The 19,388-nt window shown below is 35.6% G+C and overlaps 2 protein-coding genes across 3 annotated transcripts; one reads left to right on the top strand and one right to left on the bottom strand.

Annotated features, from left to right (window-relative positions):
• Positions 1-419: 419 nt before the first annotated feature.
• LOC122318619 (WD repeat-containing protein 75) lies at positions 420-10,596 on the top strand. Its single transcript, XM_043136149.1, has 16 exons — positions 420-650; positions 729-914; positions 2,176-2,355; positions 2,893-3,301; positions 4,381-4,499; positions 4,597-4,674; positions 4,823-4,963; positions 5,602-5,646; positions 5,779-5,945; positions 6,172-6,250; positions 6,328-6,413; positions 7,175-7,304; positions 7,856-7,988; positions 8,322-8,485; positions 9,217-9,415; positions 9,943-10,596. The coding sequence occupies exons 1-16, from the start codon at positions 531-533 to the stop codon at positions 10,146-10,148; spliced, it is 2,442 nt and encodes an 813-aa protein (XP_042992083.1). The 5' UTR covers positions 420-530; the 3' UTR covers positions 10,149-10,596.
• A 2,295-nt stretch (positions 10,597-12,891) lies between these two features.
• On the bottom strand, positions 12,892-16,412 carry LOC122317868 (probable receptor-like serine/threonine-protein kinase At5g57670). 2 transcript variants are annotated; one of them, XM_043134916.1, is made up of 8 exons: positions 15,949-16,412; positions 15,590-15,844; positions 15,353-15,510; positions 15,189-15,268; positions 14,963-15,098; positions 14,691-14,840; positions 13,308-13,496; positions 12,892-13,144 (listed from the first exon to the last, which is right to left on the bottom strand). In XM_043134916.1, exons 1-8 carry the CDS (start codon positions 16,157-16,159, stop codon positions 13,127-13,129), a joined length of 1,197 nt encoding a protein of 398 aa, XP_042990850.1. In that variant the 5' UTR covers positions 16,160-16,412; the 3' UTR covers positions 12,892-13,126. The 2 variants fall into 2 exon arrangements, with proteins under 2 accessions (XP_042990850.1, XP_042990849.1); XM_043134915.1 differs by lacking the exon at positions 12,892-13,144 and having other exon boundaries at positions 13,223-13,496.
• Between the last annotated feature and the right edge of the window lie 2,976 nt (positions 16,413-19,388).

Genomic DNA, 19,388 nt, shown 5'->3' on the forward strand with positions numbered 1-19,388 from the left:
AATTTGAAGGATTTTGTTTGGTTGAGGTGAAAAAAGTAATTTTCGGTCTCGAATTTTCTTTTTCTTTTTTATTTTTGTTGTGGGACTGATTTTTTAAATGAATCCACATATGATGCCACATTCGTTCATAAAAAAGAAAAAAAATCCATACCGAGAGAGGGAGAGAACCTATGGGCCATGGGCCTAAAGTAGCTGTACAAACTGACCAAAACATGGGCCAGAATGTATAACTTACTTGAATGGTCCGTGACCGATATTAAACTCTATGTTAAATATTTTGCGCGTCAATTGGACTGGTTATTAACTTATTAACTTAAAAAAAAAAAAAAAAAATCACAATAACATTATCGAGATTACTGGTTTATTATGATTTATTATTATTATTATTATTATATGAAATAACTTTTAACTCAGAGAGGAATGTATTCCAGGGTTTTAGAAGAGATTGTTTTAGGGCTTTTGCGGAGCAGCGGTAGCCAGACCCCAGCCCCCCCAACCTCTCTCTCTCTCTCTCCCCGTAACTCTGCAACATGAAAACTGGGGGGAAGAGCTATGTATCTTCGCCCCCTGCCTTTTCGAACGACGGCAAGCGTCTTCTCGTTTGCACAGGCAACACTGTATCCATCTTCAGCACCTCCACCGGCTTACAGGTTCGCTTACTGTCACCCTTCAATTTCCAATGGAATTACAGTGTTTGCTCCCCATGAACCGATTTTCTTCTTTTATAGATTGCATCATTGGAAGGTCATACGGCGCCGGTGACGTCGGTGATTGTGGTGCCGGCATCTAGCCCCGCTTCTAAGATTTTGTGCTGCTGCTGGACCGCCTCACTCGATGGGTCGATTCGGCATTGGGATTTTTCGGTGCCGGACTTAATGAAGAAGGTCGACATTAAGATGCCCATTTTCTCCATGGTAAGTTTGATCCCTTGCTACCCTATGCTTTCGCTGCTAAATTCTGTTCTTTTCTTATCTATTTTTGTGTTCGTTCGTTTGTTTTTTTAGCTGTTGTGTGGTTTATGTCGCTAGGTTTATAAGCCAATGAACTCTAGCTTGAATGGCGCTTCCTTCTCCTATGTGACACGCTCGATGCGTGTAACTCACCAATCAACAAGGTTATATTGGTTTGTAGACCCAAGAGAAGCAACTGCTAGAAAAGGGAAATGAATGACTCGAGGGAAATTTTTTAAGGGATTTGAAGAGAGAATGGAGAAAAACCACGTGTAGAAATTAAAACGTATAAGAAAATAAGGAAAACTTTAAAGCGGATTCAAGAGAGTATAAAAATGCCATACTTTATGAGTTATTTTTTTAAAGAAAAGTATATTTTTGGCTTTTAGGGCCAAAATTTTAATATCTTGAGTAAAATTTTGTTTTAAGATTTTGGGGCTAATTTTTAAATTCTAGCATCAACCTAGGTATGCATATTTTTAATTTTTTTTTTTTTTTAAATATGGTCAGTGTAGATTTTTTGGGAGGTAAATGGGTTGTTTAAATTCTTTAGGGGGACTAAACGGAATTTCTAATGATTTTAATAAGGGGTCAAAGGAGGGAGGTTTCCTGTATTATTGGGGTGTAGTGGCCTCTCACCCTCTTTGGATCTGACACTATCAACTAAAAGTATAAAACTTGAGCTGTGCCATAACCTAATGGCCTGGTGAGGGTTTCAGAGATTTGAGTGAGGGAGATTGTAACACCTAACATCTATGGGAGGATGGTGAATGAGGTCCTGTGCTACATCGGATGATTAAGTTCTTGGCCTTGATAATAATTCTAAGCGTCTCCAATTGTAATTTTTATTGGTCCTTTGGAATATAAGCTTAAATGTAGCTTATGCTTTTCCTTGGGTTTATTGCAAGCTGTAATCATTTGATGTGGTTATGTAGTATATATGCTAATGTCTCTGCGGTTGGAATGTGGATATAATTTTGGAGAAGTCGGCTGGTTTAATTATGCTGATTTGTTGGAATTTTGGCTAATAATTTGTAAATTTGTTTGTGCTTTGTCTGAGTAGTCAAAATATATGGAAATATTTATAGGTTACAATTCTGGGTGGTATAGAGAGCTTTCAAAGGCTTGGTTGTCCAAAATTGCTATAAATTTTGCTTTTGTTTTACCTCTATTATTTGTGCTAAAAGTGAGTACTGACTTAACTTTTTTTGTTTTTTTTGTTTAGGTGATTCCATCTTTATTAGTCCAACCAGTTGAGAACGATGAGAAACCAAGTGATCTTTTTGCTTATCTGTCTGTTGAAGATACCATAGAACAAGAAAACAGGCCCAAAGCTAGTCGCGGACAGATCCGGAAGTGTAACTTGACGGCATCTCGTTTGATTGGTGGATTAATATTGAAAGAGGTGCCACTTGGTGGAAGTGTAGCTACTTCTATTTGTCTGTGCATTTAGCTATAGTAGTTCCGAATATCCAGATTTAAGGATTTGATTCAATTCAGTGGATTGAATTTTGAAAGAAATTATAAAAACAATAGTTATGTAAACATCAAGTTTAGTGGAATGATCATATATTTTAACGCATTGATAATAACACACTCTCTTTAGGAAGGAGTTGGGATAATTCACTTATTAAAAAAAAAAAAAAGGATTTAGGACAAACCAAGTCTCTATGAGCAAAATAAAACTTTGAAACAAGATATTCTTTTTGTTGCAGTGGTGATTTATTTAAAAAAGCCTAAGAAAGTTAGCAAACTCATGATTCAATTGGCAAGTGTCAGATCATGGTGAAGGGTTTATTGAGTTCAGTGCTGCTGCTTTGGTTTCTTATGTACTGTAGTTGTTGAGTGTGGTTCAAACTGTAATTCCTACTTGTTTCTAGTTGCTGTATTTTCAACTGTTCTGTAATTTATGGGAATGATAATTTTTGTATCTTTTTTACAGACTCCAACACCAGAATTTGTAGCTGTTAGTTCAGTGGGAAAATTCATCGGCATCAGAAATAAGCGCAAGCTTCATATATGGATGGTCCCTGAAAAAGATTCTGGGCGTTCAGTGTCAAAGAAAATAGCCCTGCATCATACAAAGAATTTGACTGTTCTTGCATTTCATCCATCTAAGAGGATTGTAGCTGCAGGTGATGTAACTGGGAGAATTTTAGTATGGCGGGGATTTGGTTATCAAACATTTTCTGTCAGTGATGAACTAGTCAGTGGAAGGTTGGTGGATAAAGAGGAGGAAAGACCCGGGGTGAGGGGAAATGATGATGCTGATTCTTGCTCCACATGGCATTGGCACTCTGCTGAAGTGAATGTCCTCTTTTTCTCTTCTGATGGAGCCTACTTATATTCAGGTAAAAATGCTTTTCCATAATTGGATAAAGCGTAGTTCTTTCAGATACATTGCTTTATGCCTTGCAATACATATAAGACAAAAATGCAGTGAAGCTAACATTGGGCAAAGGGGAGAACTACTTTGATGGTACTTAACATGAAAATTGGTTTTGTATGTGTGATACCCCATATGATAAGGATAAGGGTAAGTGGTGTATGGGATCCCACATTACTTGGCAATGAGAAGTTATCACTCTTTATAAGGTTTCAATGGGGCTCTAATTGTATAATTGACTAGTCCTTTTGGAGTATAAGCCATGTGGTAATTTGGGCATTCCATTGGAGCGTTACAAATGGTATTAGAACCTATCCCAACTAGAATTATGGGACTTGAGTTGCGCCAGCTACAACGGATAGGCCTGACAAGGATGTCGGGAATTTAAGAGAGGGAGATTGTGATACCCCATATGATAAGGATAAGGGTAGGTGGTGTATGAGATCCCACATTGCTTGGGAATGAGAAGTTCTTACTCTTTATAAGGTTCCAATGGGGCTCTAATTGTATCATTGACCAGTCCTTTTTAAGTATAGGCCATGTGGTAATTTGGGCCTTCCATGGGGGTGTTACAGTATGCTTTGCATGAAAACATTGGATATGTATTACATAATATTTCTAATTATATTCATGCTTATTGCTACCTATCCAAAAAAAAAATATATATTTTTGCGTATTGCTGAGTGTTGTTGATGATTGGTCTGTATATGAAGGGTATTGCAGTGATCAACTAACTGGAATGCCCTTGTATAGCCCCTGGGTTATGGAGGGACGTCTCCCAGGTTGTTGAACAATGCATGACAAAACCTGTTTCCTTTATTCTATTCTGTGGTGATCTACCTTTATGAATTGATTCAAGATCTATTCCAACCCCTACACCAATCTCTAAGTATCATGATATTTTAGTGGCTGTCCAGCAGTTTCAGATGAAAAAGGACTTGGATGCGTATCGTAACCATTTTCTGTTGTGGTTTCATCTATCATTTTGTTTATTCATTCAAGTGCAAAGTATTTATTGATTCTGATGCTTCTGTTGGGGTCTAGGTGGAAAGGAGGGCGTTCTTGTGGTCTGGCAGCTAGATACAGGGAAGAAGAAATTTTTACCACGAATTGGATCTCCTCTTCTATATTATACAGATTCTCCAGATCCTACACTTTCCTCTGTAAGGAGAATATTTATGCACTGAACGTAGAATTCTTCTGTGTTGAAACAGATCTAGTTAATTTCACCGTTTTCACTGAAATGAGGGCCCTCTTCAGATATCTTGTGCAGATAATCAAATTCATATACTGAAAATGCCTTCAATGGAGATCTTGAACTCCATCTCAGGGATCAAGGTTTGTTGCAATGAGCCTGCATACTGTCTTCAAGCCTTAACTATCTAAATAAAAAATGAGCATCCTATATCTAACTATATTTTCTGAAGTTTTATGTGATGGTAATTTAAGTTTCAAAATTTTTTTACCCAGTTTCCTTTCTTCCCAGCTTCCTCATTCACTCCCAGGGATATACGAAGGTCTATATAGCGGGTTTGCATTTGATTACTCATCTGGATTGGTTGCCCTATGTACAGAGAACTATGGCATCCAATTCTATAGCTTGTTTAATGACCGTGGAATATATGAGGTGAGGTGTTTTAGCTTGATGGTTTGGTTAATTTATGTGTAATCTCCTACTTATGGTCAATTAGTTTTCTCTGTCCACAGTTTTGTGTTTACTTTTAAAAAGCTTTTTTGTTGTTTGAGTTTCAGCTTTAATTTCTGTGTAGTTGATATATGACATTTTCTCCTTGATTTTATTTTTTTGCATTGGGTATTTGAAGGGAAAGAGATTGGAGCCCGGGGGAAAAGAAAATCGAGACATCTTTTATTTTTCTTTTAATTTTTTATCGAGCCATCTGTTTTCCTACTTTGTTAAAAAAATTATCTATATATATATTTTGTTTTATATTTGAACCCAATTGATATACTTGGTGAGGCCTTGCTATGTTCACTGCTGCACTTCTGATTCGCATGGATGCACTCCATTTATTGGGCCTTGATAGAATCACATCGGTCCTATGTGGGGCCCATGTCGATGCACAAACACATTCAATTTATTCCATAAATTTCAGTGGATGCTCCCCTACTAGGTGGGGCGCATCATATACCAGTCCAACCCCTCTTTCTATTTTTCAGAAATCACAATCATTTGTATAAGAATGCTCCTGTTCATTTCAAGTGATAAATTGGGAGTTGATCTGCTCTAAAACTGATGCTTTGCAGGTTCAAGTCTGTGAAAGAAATCATCAACCAGCTGATGAAATCACGGTATGGAGTTCCTTATTTGTAATTTTTTTTCATAATGAAATGTTATATATTTTAGGTCATACATATTTGTGGTTGATACATTCACTGTTTTTTAACAATTTCATTCTAAATCATGGATTATTATTGTTACAGGTTGTAGTGACTTTTGTGGCTCTCTCCCAAGATGGATCTATGATGAGTACTGTTGAAGCTAAGCTTCCTGAAGAGGGAATAGGAGGTCTTGTTTGCCTTAAGTTTTGGGCATTGGGTTCAGAAAACAAAAAGTTCAGCTTGTCAACTGTCATTTATGAACCTCATAGGTTTGGCCTTGACCTATTGATCTAGTAAACTTTAAAATTTTTTACCAGCTAATTATGCTTATCGAAAGCCTCTGGTGCTGTTTTCAAAATCGTTAGCTCCAAAGATAAAATCACACCATTTATCTTATGTGCTTTTTTTGTATGAAGCTGAATGTGTTCATTAAAATGTATCCCCTTTATGTATATATTGCATGGTAGAGATGAACATTGTGCCCTTGTTATATAGGGATGCTGGTATTTCTGCTGTTGCATTTCATCCTACCCGTAATGTGGCAGTTAGCTCATCGTATGGTGGGGACTTCAAGGTAATCTTGGTTGAGTGGCAATATAAAAGTTGAAAATCCTCCTTCCTGTAACTTACAATTTCAATTTGATATTTCAGTTATGGGTTTGCAATGACGAAATTCAGGAGAAAGGTCTGATGCTTCAGAATTCTGGTTGGGCATGCTTGGCTGTTGGGGCATACAAGTATGATCATGCACTTTATTTTGTAGCGCAATACATTTTTTGGTAGAGGCTGGTACTTTTATTTTCCTTTTTCCACAATAACATATTCAACATTTGATTATTAGATGTAAGTCTGCTTGTAGATGAGGGCTTGATCACAAACATCCAAAGATTGTTCATAATGATTTTAAGATCCCCACCTCAATATGACAATATCCCTCGCCATCACCATCAACGGCATACCCTATAACCTACATGACTTTCTCAGTGGTTGATCATTGCTAATGTCCAACCTAAATTCACCAGAAAACATTTACCATCTTGTTGTAATTCCCATTGATAAGCCCATTATCAAACCCATAGCGACCGCAAACTCACAAGAATCAGATCAAATTCCTACCAATGAGATTGGCCGCTAGCACCCTTCACAACCTTTCTACTCATGGAACCAGTTCCTATTGCCCACCCATACCCACATCTCTGTCTTTATTCATGTCCATTTAGCTTTCCTGATAGATTGGTAATGAAACCTTGATTAGTCATGCCCCTCATAAGGTTCTGGCTATTGTTCAGATTTAAAGTTTTTTTGTTCTTTGAACAGGGTGTAAGGCTGCTAAATTGCCTTTCTTTTCTGCTTTTTGAATAGTTGATACTGTGAGATTGATATTCTTGATTGTGTTGAATGGCAGAACAAAATGATTTCTAATTGGCTAATGCAGTATAATCTGATGATAGAAGCTGTTAATTCCTGTCTGTGTGATAGATTTTTGTTCCTAATGCAGAAAAAAGCCAATGACAGCTGCTGCATTTTCTTGTGATGGTTCTGTCCTGGCTGTTGCGGCAGAAACTGTCATCACCTTGTGGGATCCTAACAAGAATGTCCTTGTTGCTGTGATTGGAGAGACTCTCACGGTGATTTGTTAAAATCCTGCTATCTTTGCTATGCTTCTTGGATTTTTAAAGAAGCCTGAGCCTTCACAAAACTGACCTTAAATGCATTTTGTCAACCCGATTACTGTCTTCCATCCATGGAAAATCCTGCACCTACTTGTAGCTCATAGTTTATTATGATGACTGTTATAAGGTGCACGGGACCGGGGTTTACTCTGCAGGGGTGGATCCAAAGGGCCGGCCCTGCCTTGGAGAGGTTCCACGGCATTAAAAAAATAATAATAAATAAATAAATATTTAAAAAAAAAAAAAGAAGAAGAAGAAGAAGAAAGAAAGAATGATTGCCATAAGACCTAAAAAAGTGGAGCATATCTCAATTTAGGTTCATAGTTTGAGTTCCTTCAATAATTTAATGTTGATTATTGTTCAGAGTTGGTTGCATCAATTTTTTGTTGCCAACCCAAAATAGATTATATAAAAGATCAATCCCAGGAACAGGCTGATCCATTTGAGGCATCTCTGGCTGATTCTGTATCTATCATTAAACTTTTTTTCAATATTATTCTTTACAGCCAATCGTTACACTGTCCTTTGCTGGAAATTCAGAGTATCTTGTTTCCGTGTCCCGAGGTTCAAAGCCGCAGCTCTCTATATGGAGCATGTCAAAGTTGTCGCTATCTTGGTCATACAAGCTTCACATTGAAGGTTTGGAGATCCTCATTTCTTTCATGCCAAGAGCAGTTTCTTAGTATGCTTTTCCATTTGATTTAAAAATATTTGTAATCTAACATTCTCATCCAACACTCATGTATTAAATTTAGATACTTAAAAGTCATCTCAGAATAAACAGTTGAGATGTAGTTTGTGTAGTCATGCCTCTTTCTGATGTGGAACATAGAAAAAGGAAAGGAAAGATTGGGTTATTTTCTATTCATGATATTTTTATTGCTCAAACTGTTCTTATTGGTGAATTGGGTAATTGTATAGTTTAAGATGGTATCTTTATCAGGTTAACGGTGCCATGTATGTTTTATGCAGCTGTAGCATGTGCAGTAAACCTATCATCTTTTGCTGTTCTTGCTCTTCTTCCTGAATCATCTATATGTATGGAGTCTGAACCATCGTTTCAAGGAAGAGATGGGATAATCTTAGTGTTCAATGCAATGGATCCTGTTCCTGTTTCTACCTGGTCTGTAAAGAAGGTATGATTTGTTTCCAGCTCTTTCCTTTTTTTTTTCTTTTTTTTTTTTTGAAGTTTAAGTCTCATTGGCTGTTCTCAATCTGGTAATATCTAGTCACAAACAAGCATAATAAGTTAAAAGAAAATTACATTTTACCCCCTCAAACTGCCATTCATTTTGCAATGTGACCTCAAAACTTCCAACATGACAACTTTGGTAGTTTGGTAGTCATATTACAAAAGAACTGGTGGTTTGAAGGGCTAAAAAGTAACTTTTCTTCAATAATTATTATTATTTGGTTATACGTAGGCTTCCTTAAACTTCCTTAAAGTTATTTTAACCCAGTTATATGAGCCAAGAATAAGTCAGGTTACAAGTGACGTTTTTTTGAAATACAATTAGAATGAGTTTTGGTTGCAACGAAGAGGACGCTAGAGATCTTAAATAATTAAAAAGAACATTGTGAGATAAGTTATTACTTATAAAAAAAAACATTATGAGACAAAAGTAATTGAAGACTAACAAAAGAATGAAATAAGAAAAGGCTAATTCTTTAATAATATTTTGAAATGTATTGTATTAAAAAAAAAATACATAAAGATTGTTATTTTTATTGATACTTTTTTTGCATTTTTATAAACAGAAAGGTAATTGGCATCCTTAATACTTTGTTACATCATAATTTACCTCATTCCTAATCCGCTGGAGCAGGATGACAATTTATTCTGGCACCGTATTCTTCTTTTTTGCAGGCCAAGGGAGGTGGGGTTGCATTTCTTCAAGGTTATACTTCTTCCTTGAAACAGAATAATTCAGATGGAAATGCACAGCAAGAATTGCTTGTGTATATAAACAGTGATCGTGAGTACATTCTCTTTGACCCATATGGCAATGAAGCAAATGAACTTGGCATGTCCCAGCAGGATGGTCTAGTTGAGTTTGAAGAGACAGGTCGGGCTTCCTTTACTAAAACCTTACTATTTTAATTCAGATTACGTGATATCCAGTTTCTATAGATGCAAACGTCTAGTGTTCCCTGTGTGCTTGGAAACTCAAGCAAATTGTATTTTAAGTTCACGACACTGTTGATTTTCTCAGCATACATGTGGACTGGATGTTTTACTTCTACGATGACATGTCAATGTTCTATAAACCATTATTGCATTATCGTGAAATTGTTGGATGCTAGATTTCACACTGGTATGCTGGCGGCATACCAGTGTGCATTAAAAAATATAGTTGCTGCAATACTCACAATTATGTCTTTATTTTAAGCAAAACCTGAGCTTGAAACTCCTGGAATACTAGCTAGTTTATTCTGTCATAAAATAGTAGTGTTATTTTTGCTTTTGTAGCAACGGGAAAATAGTTGGGTTTTTATAACTCATTCTTTGTTAAATCCCTATAGTGATGTAATATACAGCATAGCTTTTATTTTTGTATATATTTATAACTTTGCTCATATATTTTCATAACAGAGAAATTCGGATACGCATCAATTTATGGGGAGTTACCGAAGTTAAACTTAACAAGAAACCAGACTTCGTTGGTCCCATCTGTTCCATCGGAGAGGCCTTGGGAGAGCATATTCAGCGGTTCATCACATAATCTTCCACCCCTCACCAAAGTGTGTTCAGCATTTTTGGAATCATTAATGGAAAAGCGGACTGCGGTTGTTGAGTGACTACCTCCGGTTCAGCTCTTCTGAGGATAAGATATGGTGGAAACGGTACTTAATTGATTTGATCACTCTCTTTACCTCCACCACAAATAGAGAATATGATGCAGTCCGGGGAGAATACTTCAAAGATAATGAAGCGGCTCAGTTGATACAGTGACACGGTGCGGGTCAACAGCTTTATGCATTAAGGTAAATGCTCCTGAGAAGAATGTCAAATTGATGAATGCTTAGGTTTTTAGGCATTCAAAAACTGTAACCTTCTATGTAACGTTGATCCCAAATTTAAGATTCTCGGTGTTTGTTCCATAATTTAGGAGGGTGAATGGGGAGAGACGGCATATTCTGTCAGTCATACTGAAGACGGCTGAGTTTTATTGGCTCAGAAAATTTTGTGATTGTGGGAGAGTGAATCTCTGAAAATATTGTGAATTTTTTTCTTTTTTCGGTTAAAGGTAAATTTTCATTGTGATTTACTTATAAAAAAGAAAACGTTGAATTGTAAATGAGCTTGGAGTCGAGACTCAAGAATAAGAGCTTGTAGGGTATGCGACGGTGGAGGAAAGAAAGATCATTTCATATATTGTCATCTAAAAAATTACGTTTGCAAGAAAATAATAATGAAAGGATAAATAACGAACTCTTTTGGTTCACGGGTGCTGGTCATGTTGCTCTGTAATACACGGCAAAGGAGTGTTATGCCAAGCAAGTAGCTAGATAGTTGGTTCGCCTATTTCCCTCTATAATCAACAATAATTCCCACTTGAAACGGTGTTCAAGATAATTTCGTATTATGTTGTACGCATGTCACTAGGCATCGAGGAAGATGTGACAAATAATATATAGCATAGAACATGTACTATTTAGATATTTGATGAAGGAAAATGATAGGTACACCTACAAAATGTACAAAAAGAAAGAATACACCGAATGTCGGGAGTAGCACTCCCCTTTGGTGAATCGGCTGTACTAGCACTAGGAGACATGCACTATCCAACCCGTGGGTAGGGATCAGAGACCAAAGGTTCAAGATCATAGACTAAATTGGATCATGATTCATGACAAACCTATATGGGTCGGTGTAATGTGAGAATAATTTTGTATCATATATATATATATATATATATACATATATAGGGTAGCTAGCTGTTAACCAATGCGCAGTAAATCAAGTTAATGCATGCATGGCTTCATGTTCAAATAGTACCCAGCTTGTGATTCACAGAAAAACTAGTTTTAATTCTCTCTATATGGCACATGATTGTACAGTTTTCTCATTATATGTTGCATATTTTAATTTCTAACTGTAGTAGATAGTATATGTCATCGTAATTATTATGGAAGATGGTGAATTGTTAGCATCTCTACTATTTATTGCTTGGTTCGTGTTGTTTCTCTGTCAAAATGGTATGCCTACCTCATGAATGTATATTATACATAGCATTTGATGCTTTGATCAAGATCAGATGGTTGGTATAGACACACTACATTCTTTACGTCCAGTTTAAATACAAAAACTATAATAAGAATCTATTTTTTATGAAAATTATATGACTTCGGCCAAAAAAAAAAAAACCATTTATGCATGCATGCCCACTTGTTAATAAGGTGCTGTTTGGATTGTAAGATGAGATTAGATGAGTTAAAATGAAAGTTAAATAAAATATTGTTAGAATATTATTTTTTAATATTATTATTGTTTTGAGATTTGAAAAAGTTGAATTGTTTATTATATTTTGTATGAAAATTTGAAAAAATTATAATGATTATATGAGATGAGATGTAACACTCTCACCATCCAAACAGGACCTAAGTTAGCCCGTCATTATATATATATGAAGTTGGTATCGAGACGAGACTACATACTTGGCCCTTTAATTTTTAGTACTATTACACCTTAGTATAAATAATTGAAACCCCTTAAACATCTTTATTAATTAAGCTTTGACTTAGCTATATGTTAAGGAATTATTAAGTAAACTAATTGATCACAAAAATAAATTATATAGGGAAGCAGGCATGCTTTATGATCTGCTCACCAAAACCCTCATATCTAATCTTATAAAAATTGAACTTGTCCAAGTATTGGGATTAAGCTAATTATTTTAGGAAAATACTTTTAACTACAAAGAGATTACACAGAAATAAATCTACAAATTGATGTAGCTTAATACGGTATGTTAGATTGTAAAGTTACTCTTATTATAAAGTAGATTTAATGGATTCTATGAAGTCACGTCAATTTATAAGTTTACTTTATATAATCTTTGTATCTATAACATTTCTCATTATTTGATACCTAATTATCTGTATAGTTTATTGTTGGACGTTGCACCACCCATCCTCGATGTCTTTTAAGTTAAAAACAATCTTCAATTGGTATACCCAAAAACAAAAACTTAAAGTGACATCTGATTCATTAGAACCAAAAAATGGTTAGATTCTCCTATATATACATATATATATTTATATATATAATTCCTAAACAAATATTTGTCTCTAGGTTATCGGCTTGAGTCAACTAACACGCACATATAAACATAAACAAATATTTGTCTCTAGGTTATCGGCTTGAGTCAACTAACACGCACATATAAACATATATAAATATATATATATATATATTATATGTACCCTCAGCCTCAGGATAGTAATATAAGTTGGTGGCATGCACAATAGCCATCCAAAAGAAAAGTCTTACCTGTTCATCAACTGCCACTTATTAATTATTTTCTCAATTAAGGCATCATTAAATATATAAATATAAATATATATAATTGTATATGTGGCAAGAAATCTTTGCCTGTAATGGGTGTGAGAATGCATTAATTTCAGTATGTGTTAAGAGGCTTAGAGCCACATGTTTATTAATAGAGGCAAGTAGTACTCAATTATCTTGTTGGTTGAGAAAGCCTTGTCAGCATCCATCCAGGTCACGTGCCAGCTGTTGCTTTGCCCACTTGCCCCCATCTCCCATACACAATTCATTTGTATTTTTTAATCTGTCATCAAATGATTAATAAATAATTAAAAAAATAACAAATGATTTGACGATGCATCAAAAGATGATGACATGGTGATAGTTGAAGAGTTGACGAATATCATTTCCCTTTAATTATAAGTACATAAAATGTATGATTACATGTCAACAAAAGTGACAAATACATTTTCATCAAGTTCCAGATCTCCAACTGATCTAATAACTCTCTGTTCACGCGAGTCATGTGGAGAGGAGAAGGAACTGTCACATTCAGATTCTAGATCCTCAAATCCCCAGAACACCACCGGTTCTTCTTCCTCCTGCATCTTCCACCTCTCTTTGTCCACCTCTCCGTCCTCCATTACCTCCATTACCTGCCCATTTGGATAAACATCACAAACATGGAATTTGATAAATATATTACGATCCCTAAGGATAATATAATGAGGATTCAAAATGTTAATGGAGCTGCACATATTCAATACTAATTATTGCATGCAAAGCCATTAAAAGAAATATGTGGCCCACAAGCGCAACACTTTTTTATGTTTCTTTCAGCACTTTGTTGGTGAATGGACGTCCCGCATTTATTCTGGTACTTGGCCTGTTTTATTGCATCTGACACGATGCTCACAACATGTTGATATGAATGTATTTTGGGCTGTAGCTGTAAAGATCTAGAAATGGTCGTGACTTCCACAGCAGTTGCTATGATTAATCAGAAATTGCATTCTTTCAAACATATAATGGCAACAACATTTAGGGAAATCACCATTTTAAGTTGATATAATTTATATCAAAACCATCTGTTTCAATAATGAGCCAAAACAAGACCCACCTTCACAATCATATGTACATTAAATTATCCTAGTCCTCACATGGGTGTGCAATGTATTGTCTGTAACTCTATTTTAGGTCTTAGCATATAGATTTAGGTTAGGTAGGATGGAACATCTAATGAATAATTGAGATTGTACTAAGAAAACCATTTAGATTGGAAAAGAACTGCAATATTAAAAAAAAAAGGAAGACTAAGTTCCGCATTTGTCCTGGGTAGTGAAAAGGATGTGCATAGAGTCATCATAGGAAAAACACCACAATTTGATAGGTGAAAGCTGAATATAATAATATTAGCTTGAGGCATTTTATGATATTAATGTGTAATCGCTTGGCCAGTCAACTTAACTAAAAGGTCATTATTTGATCCATGAACACGATACAAAGTATGACATAAGGATCCTCTATTAAGAAATAGTTTCAGTGAGAATTTTGGGGCACTGTTGATGTAAACGACCCAATGAAAAGGAATATATCACACATCTAAGACTATCTGTCAGAAGACTCAACCTCACAAGCTTATACTAATATCTGAGAAAGCAAAAAATAAATTAAGTAAATTTGGTCTTTTTCGAAGGTTATTATCATCATTGCAGTGGTACTGCAATTTTATTTGAAAAAAAGAAAAGAAAAGAAAAAGATGTCTTATCTGAGAGTGAAACCAATTCTTTGAGCACCCAAATACCTTAATAGTATGTGGTAATTAATCAAGGAAGAGCATAGTTAGCTACCTCACTCATAGTGGGGCGCCACATTGAAGATGAGCGGATGCAAAGTGAGGCTGCAAAGGCTAGCCTTTTCAACTGCGTTACATCATAGGCCCCTCCAAGCCTTGGATCTATCAACTTTTCAGTCTCTCCTTGGTTGAGAATTGGTTTGGCCTATTGAAATTACAGATACGAATCAAAAAGTGAAGAAAAATTAACATCAACTCAATATTAAATCTCTCTACTTAGTCTTAAGTCACTGACAAATTTTAAAAAGGTTTGCTAGCTGTTATTACCCAGCCGTGCAAGCTTTGGTGAGAGCCATCCACCGGTTTTCTGCCTGAGATTATCTCCAAAAGAAGAACTCCAAAAGCAAACACATCCGTTTTCTCATCCACAATCCCATGCAAATAATACTCAGGAGCTAAGTGCCTGCACCAAAAACATAACATTATGCAGGTAAAATCATATACAGCAAGTGCCGACTCAATGATCAGTTTGCCAAAGTTTTGTCTGGTGTACCCAAATGTCCCTTCTATTGGACCAATTGAATGGTGAGACCATTGAGATGGAAGCCATTTTGCTAGTCCAAAATCAGATATCTGCAACATAGAAGAAAGCACTATTCACTAACATCGAAAACAGAAGGATGGAGGGCAAAAACATAGTACAAAATGCATATATACCTGTGGTTCAAAATCTGCAGTTAATAAAACGTTGGAGGCCTTGATGTCCCGGTGAATTATTCTTCTTTGGCAGCCCTTGTGCAAGTAATGAAGCCCCCTACCCGTCCCAATGGCTATCTTATGCCTTGTTTTCCAATCTAACGGCTGCAAATTCGTGTCTACAACAAGGATTTCAAAACTAACCATCAAAAAAGAAAGAAAAAAATAAAAGAAAATGTTTTCTTGAGGCAATCATACCATGTAGAAGAGCAGCAACTGAGCCTTTTGAGGAGAAGCGGAAAATGAGGTAAAGCCCATTGTCGATACAACAGCCTAAGAGAGAGAGTACATTTGGGTGGCGCGCATGACCAATGGTTCCTATCTCTGTCAAGAACTCCTTCTCTTTTCTCTCATCAGAAGAAGCTTTTGTCAGCCTCTTCACTGCAATTTCTTCACCGTCTCCCAGAGTTCCTCTGTATACCTCTGCATAGCCTCCTCGGCCAACTAAATTCTCTGACGCGCGCATGACAAAACACGAATTTCAAGTAAAAAAGCCAAACAAATAAAATGGTAACGAGCTATGATGTTGCTTTTCCAAAAGACTACGAAGCAAAAACCTGGGCTAAAACCATTGGTGGCGTCGAAGATTTCTCCATAGGAGAAGCATTTCCAAGTAGGTCTCTGATGAGGTTCTGGCACTGCAGCATTCCTGAAGATATCTTTGGTATGTTCTAGGATAGAGCCATCTGGGTTTGGAATTTCCCCCTCAAAATTGCGTCGTTTCAAAGAGAAGAGCCGCTTCAAGCTGTTGGTCCGAATATATTTCATCGCGCTAAAACTCTCGAGTCCGAACTATGTTTCATGGGAAAGACAACGTTATCTCCAGCTGAAACAGGATAGAAACTAGAAACAAAATCCTGTGAGGCAAACAGACATAAACTCGAGAGGAAGAGTCAGGTAGCAGAGTCAAAGGATTTTCGTGATGTCATTGGTACATGGTGTTTTTTGGTGTGTTAGAGAGGAGCGAAAGCTGCGTTTGTGGATAGGATGGGGAATTGCACAGGTGACAGGGGTAAGGATCGGTTGGAGGCACTTTAAATGCTTTTTTCCTCCAAGCAAATGACATATAATATTTAAGGATTTTTTGGTTGATGAAATGAGATGTTTTAATTCATACAATATGTACTACTTCTCAATTATTATTATTATTTAGTAGTAAACTCTTATAATATCTCTTTATTAATTTTTTTTTTCAAAAAAATTTTATTTAAAAAACAAAATGAAATGCCTTGGCATGGGTGGTCGACCACCCAAAGACATTTAAAAAAACCACTCCACCAACCATCGCAACTGCCACAGGCGGTCGCTCCACCTTCTATATGTGGCTCTGGCCACCCACGTAATAGGTCATGTGGACAACCCTCATCATGGTCATTATAATGGTTTGGTTTATTTTTAAAAACTTTTAAATTTAAAAAATAATTATAAGGGCTTTTAAAGAAGAAAAGAAAAATTGTAGAATTTGGATATAATTATATTTCTCATTGATGTCAAAGATGGAAGAAAGATAATTGGCTCCTGCAATACTGATCTGGTGGGGGTGAAAAGATAGTGGTAAAATAACATCTCGTTTGGTTGTTAGACTCAACTGAAATTAGCTTAATTCAGTCTAATTCTGAGATTATCCAACTCTCAAATTACTAAATTCATTTCAACTCAAATTTTTTTTACACGTGAGGTCTACGATCTCTTTTCAACTCAATACTTTTTTATACATGTGACTCATAATTTTTTTCAACTTTTCATAATTAATATCTCTAAAATTATCTTAACATCCAAATACATCTTAGGTAGGCTCCATATAACTTACTCCATTAACTCAACTCACTACTATTCATAAATAACTTAACTCAACTCATCTTAATTCAACATCTAAATGCAGCCTAAACTTTTTCAATCCAGCTCCCCCTCTTATCCATAATTGGCTGCCTGCATGCAGGTCTAATACATCCCGATCGATCATAAAAACTTCAGAAGGCTGCACTTTGGCTGTCAAATGGGAAATTAAATTTTGCAATGCTACAATAATTACATAAATATCAATGTACGTGATCGATATGTTCACTCCAGAGTCGTCAAATTAAGCTAACCATGTACGTGATTGAATGAGAAGATTCATCATCATCTGCCTGATCTCGATCGTCTTGTCTAAAACTGAGGTACAAAACCTAGGCGATCGAGGCCGCACTCCCAACCATGTTGTATTAAAAGTCTCTATGCCAAGTATGTTGTGCATTCATCTTGATTAAATCTTCATTTTATATTTATTTTTTGCTGGGCAAATGAAGATCAGATATTCAGCCATCTACTCCATATAAAGCGCCACCTTATCATGTAGATGATAATTGACAACTTTTGATGATGGTTTTGGTACGTAATCATTGACCTTCCATTCCAAACATTTTGTCACAATGCAGGACGAAGTTAACGCTCCCGCGGCCACCAGCCTCGAAAAACAGTACTGTTTTTTGTTCACATTTCATTAACCTTTATGTCTTTTGGAATACCGATCATGCTTGTTTAGACGACCTTGATCATCTTTTCCTTTATTCCTGTTTTTGATCAAGTACTCTAAATAACTTGGATCCCAAAATTCATGATCATTGCCACCCCTGGTAGCAGGTATGGATACTGATCATGCTTGTTTAGACGACCTTGATCATCTTTTCCTTTATTCCTGTTTTTGATCAAGTACTCTTAAGTAACTTGGATCCCAAAATTCATGATCATTGCCCCCCCTGGTAGCAGGTATGGGGCGTGCATGCATCCTTCAACAGTTGAAAGACATGTGGCTACCTGGCATTGGCTGAGTCAACTTTAAATAATAAAATTTATTTATATTTATTAATTTGAATGTTTAGAATAAGTGGTATTTTAGTACGTATTAGAGCAGAGTGTTAGCACGCTAGCTAGTAACCATTTGTTGGGGGGAAGCCGCCTCGATCCAGTTACGATTTGGAGTGGTTCAATGGTATCAAATCAAAGATTTCAAAGCATAAAAAGCAGGACTAAAGCCGGTACCGCGTGCTCGATCTCATCACATAGATAATTGGAAACTAGATAGAACCTGATCCATCGTTCCCTTCTCATCGAATAACACTATACACACAATATATTTTACAATATACATTATAAAATAAGAATATTTTTATAAGATATTTTATAAAAATATTTTTCATTTTAAAATATCATTACATAAAATATTGTAAAAAATGCCGTGTGCATGTTTCTCATTTTTCGTTGTCGTCCGTCCCTAATCAGTATTCTCTTGGATAGCGCGCGTATGGCAGTGTTCGATGCCAACAGGTGACAACATTTGAACTTCACAAGGTTTGCCCAGCTTAATGAGTAAGGCCGGTTTTGAATAGTTAAATAATTTCTTTTTATCTTATTGTTATTATTTTTTTAAATTTTTATATAAAGTATAAAAAATAATTTAATTTTTTTAAATTTTAAAATAATAATATAAAAAAATAATATTTTATTTAATTTTAGATCCCATTTAATCACGAAGTTCAAATAAATGAGATGCCATAAAATTTTTTAATTAAAATAAGATAAGACTGTTTGTAAAAAAGTGTGGTTGAATAGCAAAATGAAATGAGATATTTTTTATTTTTTAGAATTTGATAAAGAGGTGGATCTCATTATCCGGATAACAACCATTCACTTATGCACTGTTTATTTATTATTTCTATTAATTTTGTAATGAACATTTAAGATTTCATGTTATTTATACTCAGTTTACTTCACTTTTTATTATTTATGCCAATTTTTAATTTCAAAACTTTGAAATACAAACAACTCATGTTGTTTAGATAAGCAAATTAGGTTACCATACAGTCCAGATGAGATTCTGAATATCCAAACTCGACTTTAACTTTCATCTCCATTCATTTCGTATTAACTTACAACCCAAACGGCTATTAAATCTGAGAAAGAGATGTTTTCCCGCCAACAAAGTACCATTAAACGATGCATGTGATGTTGTCACCTT

This window comes from Carya illinoinensis, chromosome 8 (assembly GCF_018687715.1).
Source record: "Carya illinoinensis cultivar Pawnee chromosome 8, C.illinoinensisPawnee_v1, whole genome shotgun sequence".
NCBI lineage: Eukaryota > Viridiplantae > Streptophyta > Magnoliopsida > Fagales > Juglandaceae > Carya > Carya illinoinensis.

Coding starts and splice junctions, on each gene's coding strand:
- LOC122318619 (XM_043136149.1), top strand. CDS start 531: ATGAAAACTGGGGGGAAGAGCTATGTATCTTCGCCCCCTGCCTTTTCG. Junction 6,251..6,327: donor CGTATGGTGGGGACTTCAAG/GTAATCTTGGTT, acceptor TTGATATTTCAG/TTATGGGTTTGCAATGACGA. Junction 7,305..7,855: donor TGATTGGAGAGACTCTCACG/GTGATTTGTTAA, acceptor TATTCTTTACAG/CCAATCGTTACACTGTCCTT.
- LOC122317868 (XM_043134915.1), bottom strand. CDS start 16,159: ATGAAATATATTCGGACCAACAGCTTGAAGCGGCTCTTCTCTTTGAAA. Junction 15,845..15,948: donor CACCAATGGTTTTAGCCCAG/GTTTTTGCTTCG, acceptor TGCGCGCGTCAG/AGAATTTAGTTGGCCGAGGA. Junction 15,511..15,589: donor AGTTGCTGCTCTTCTACATG/GTATGATTGCCT, acceptor TCCTTGTTGTAG/ACACGAATTTGCAGCCGTTA.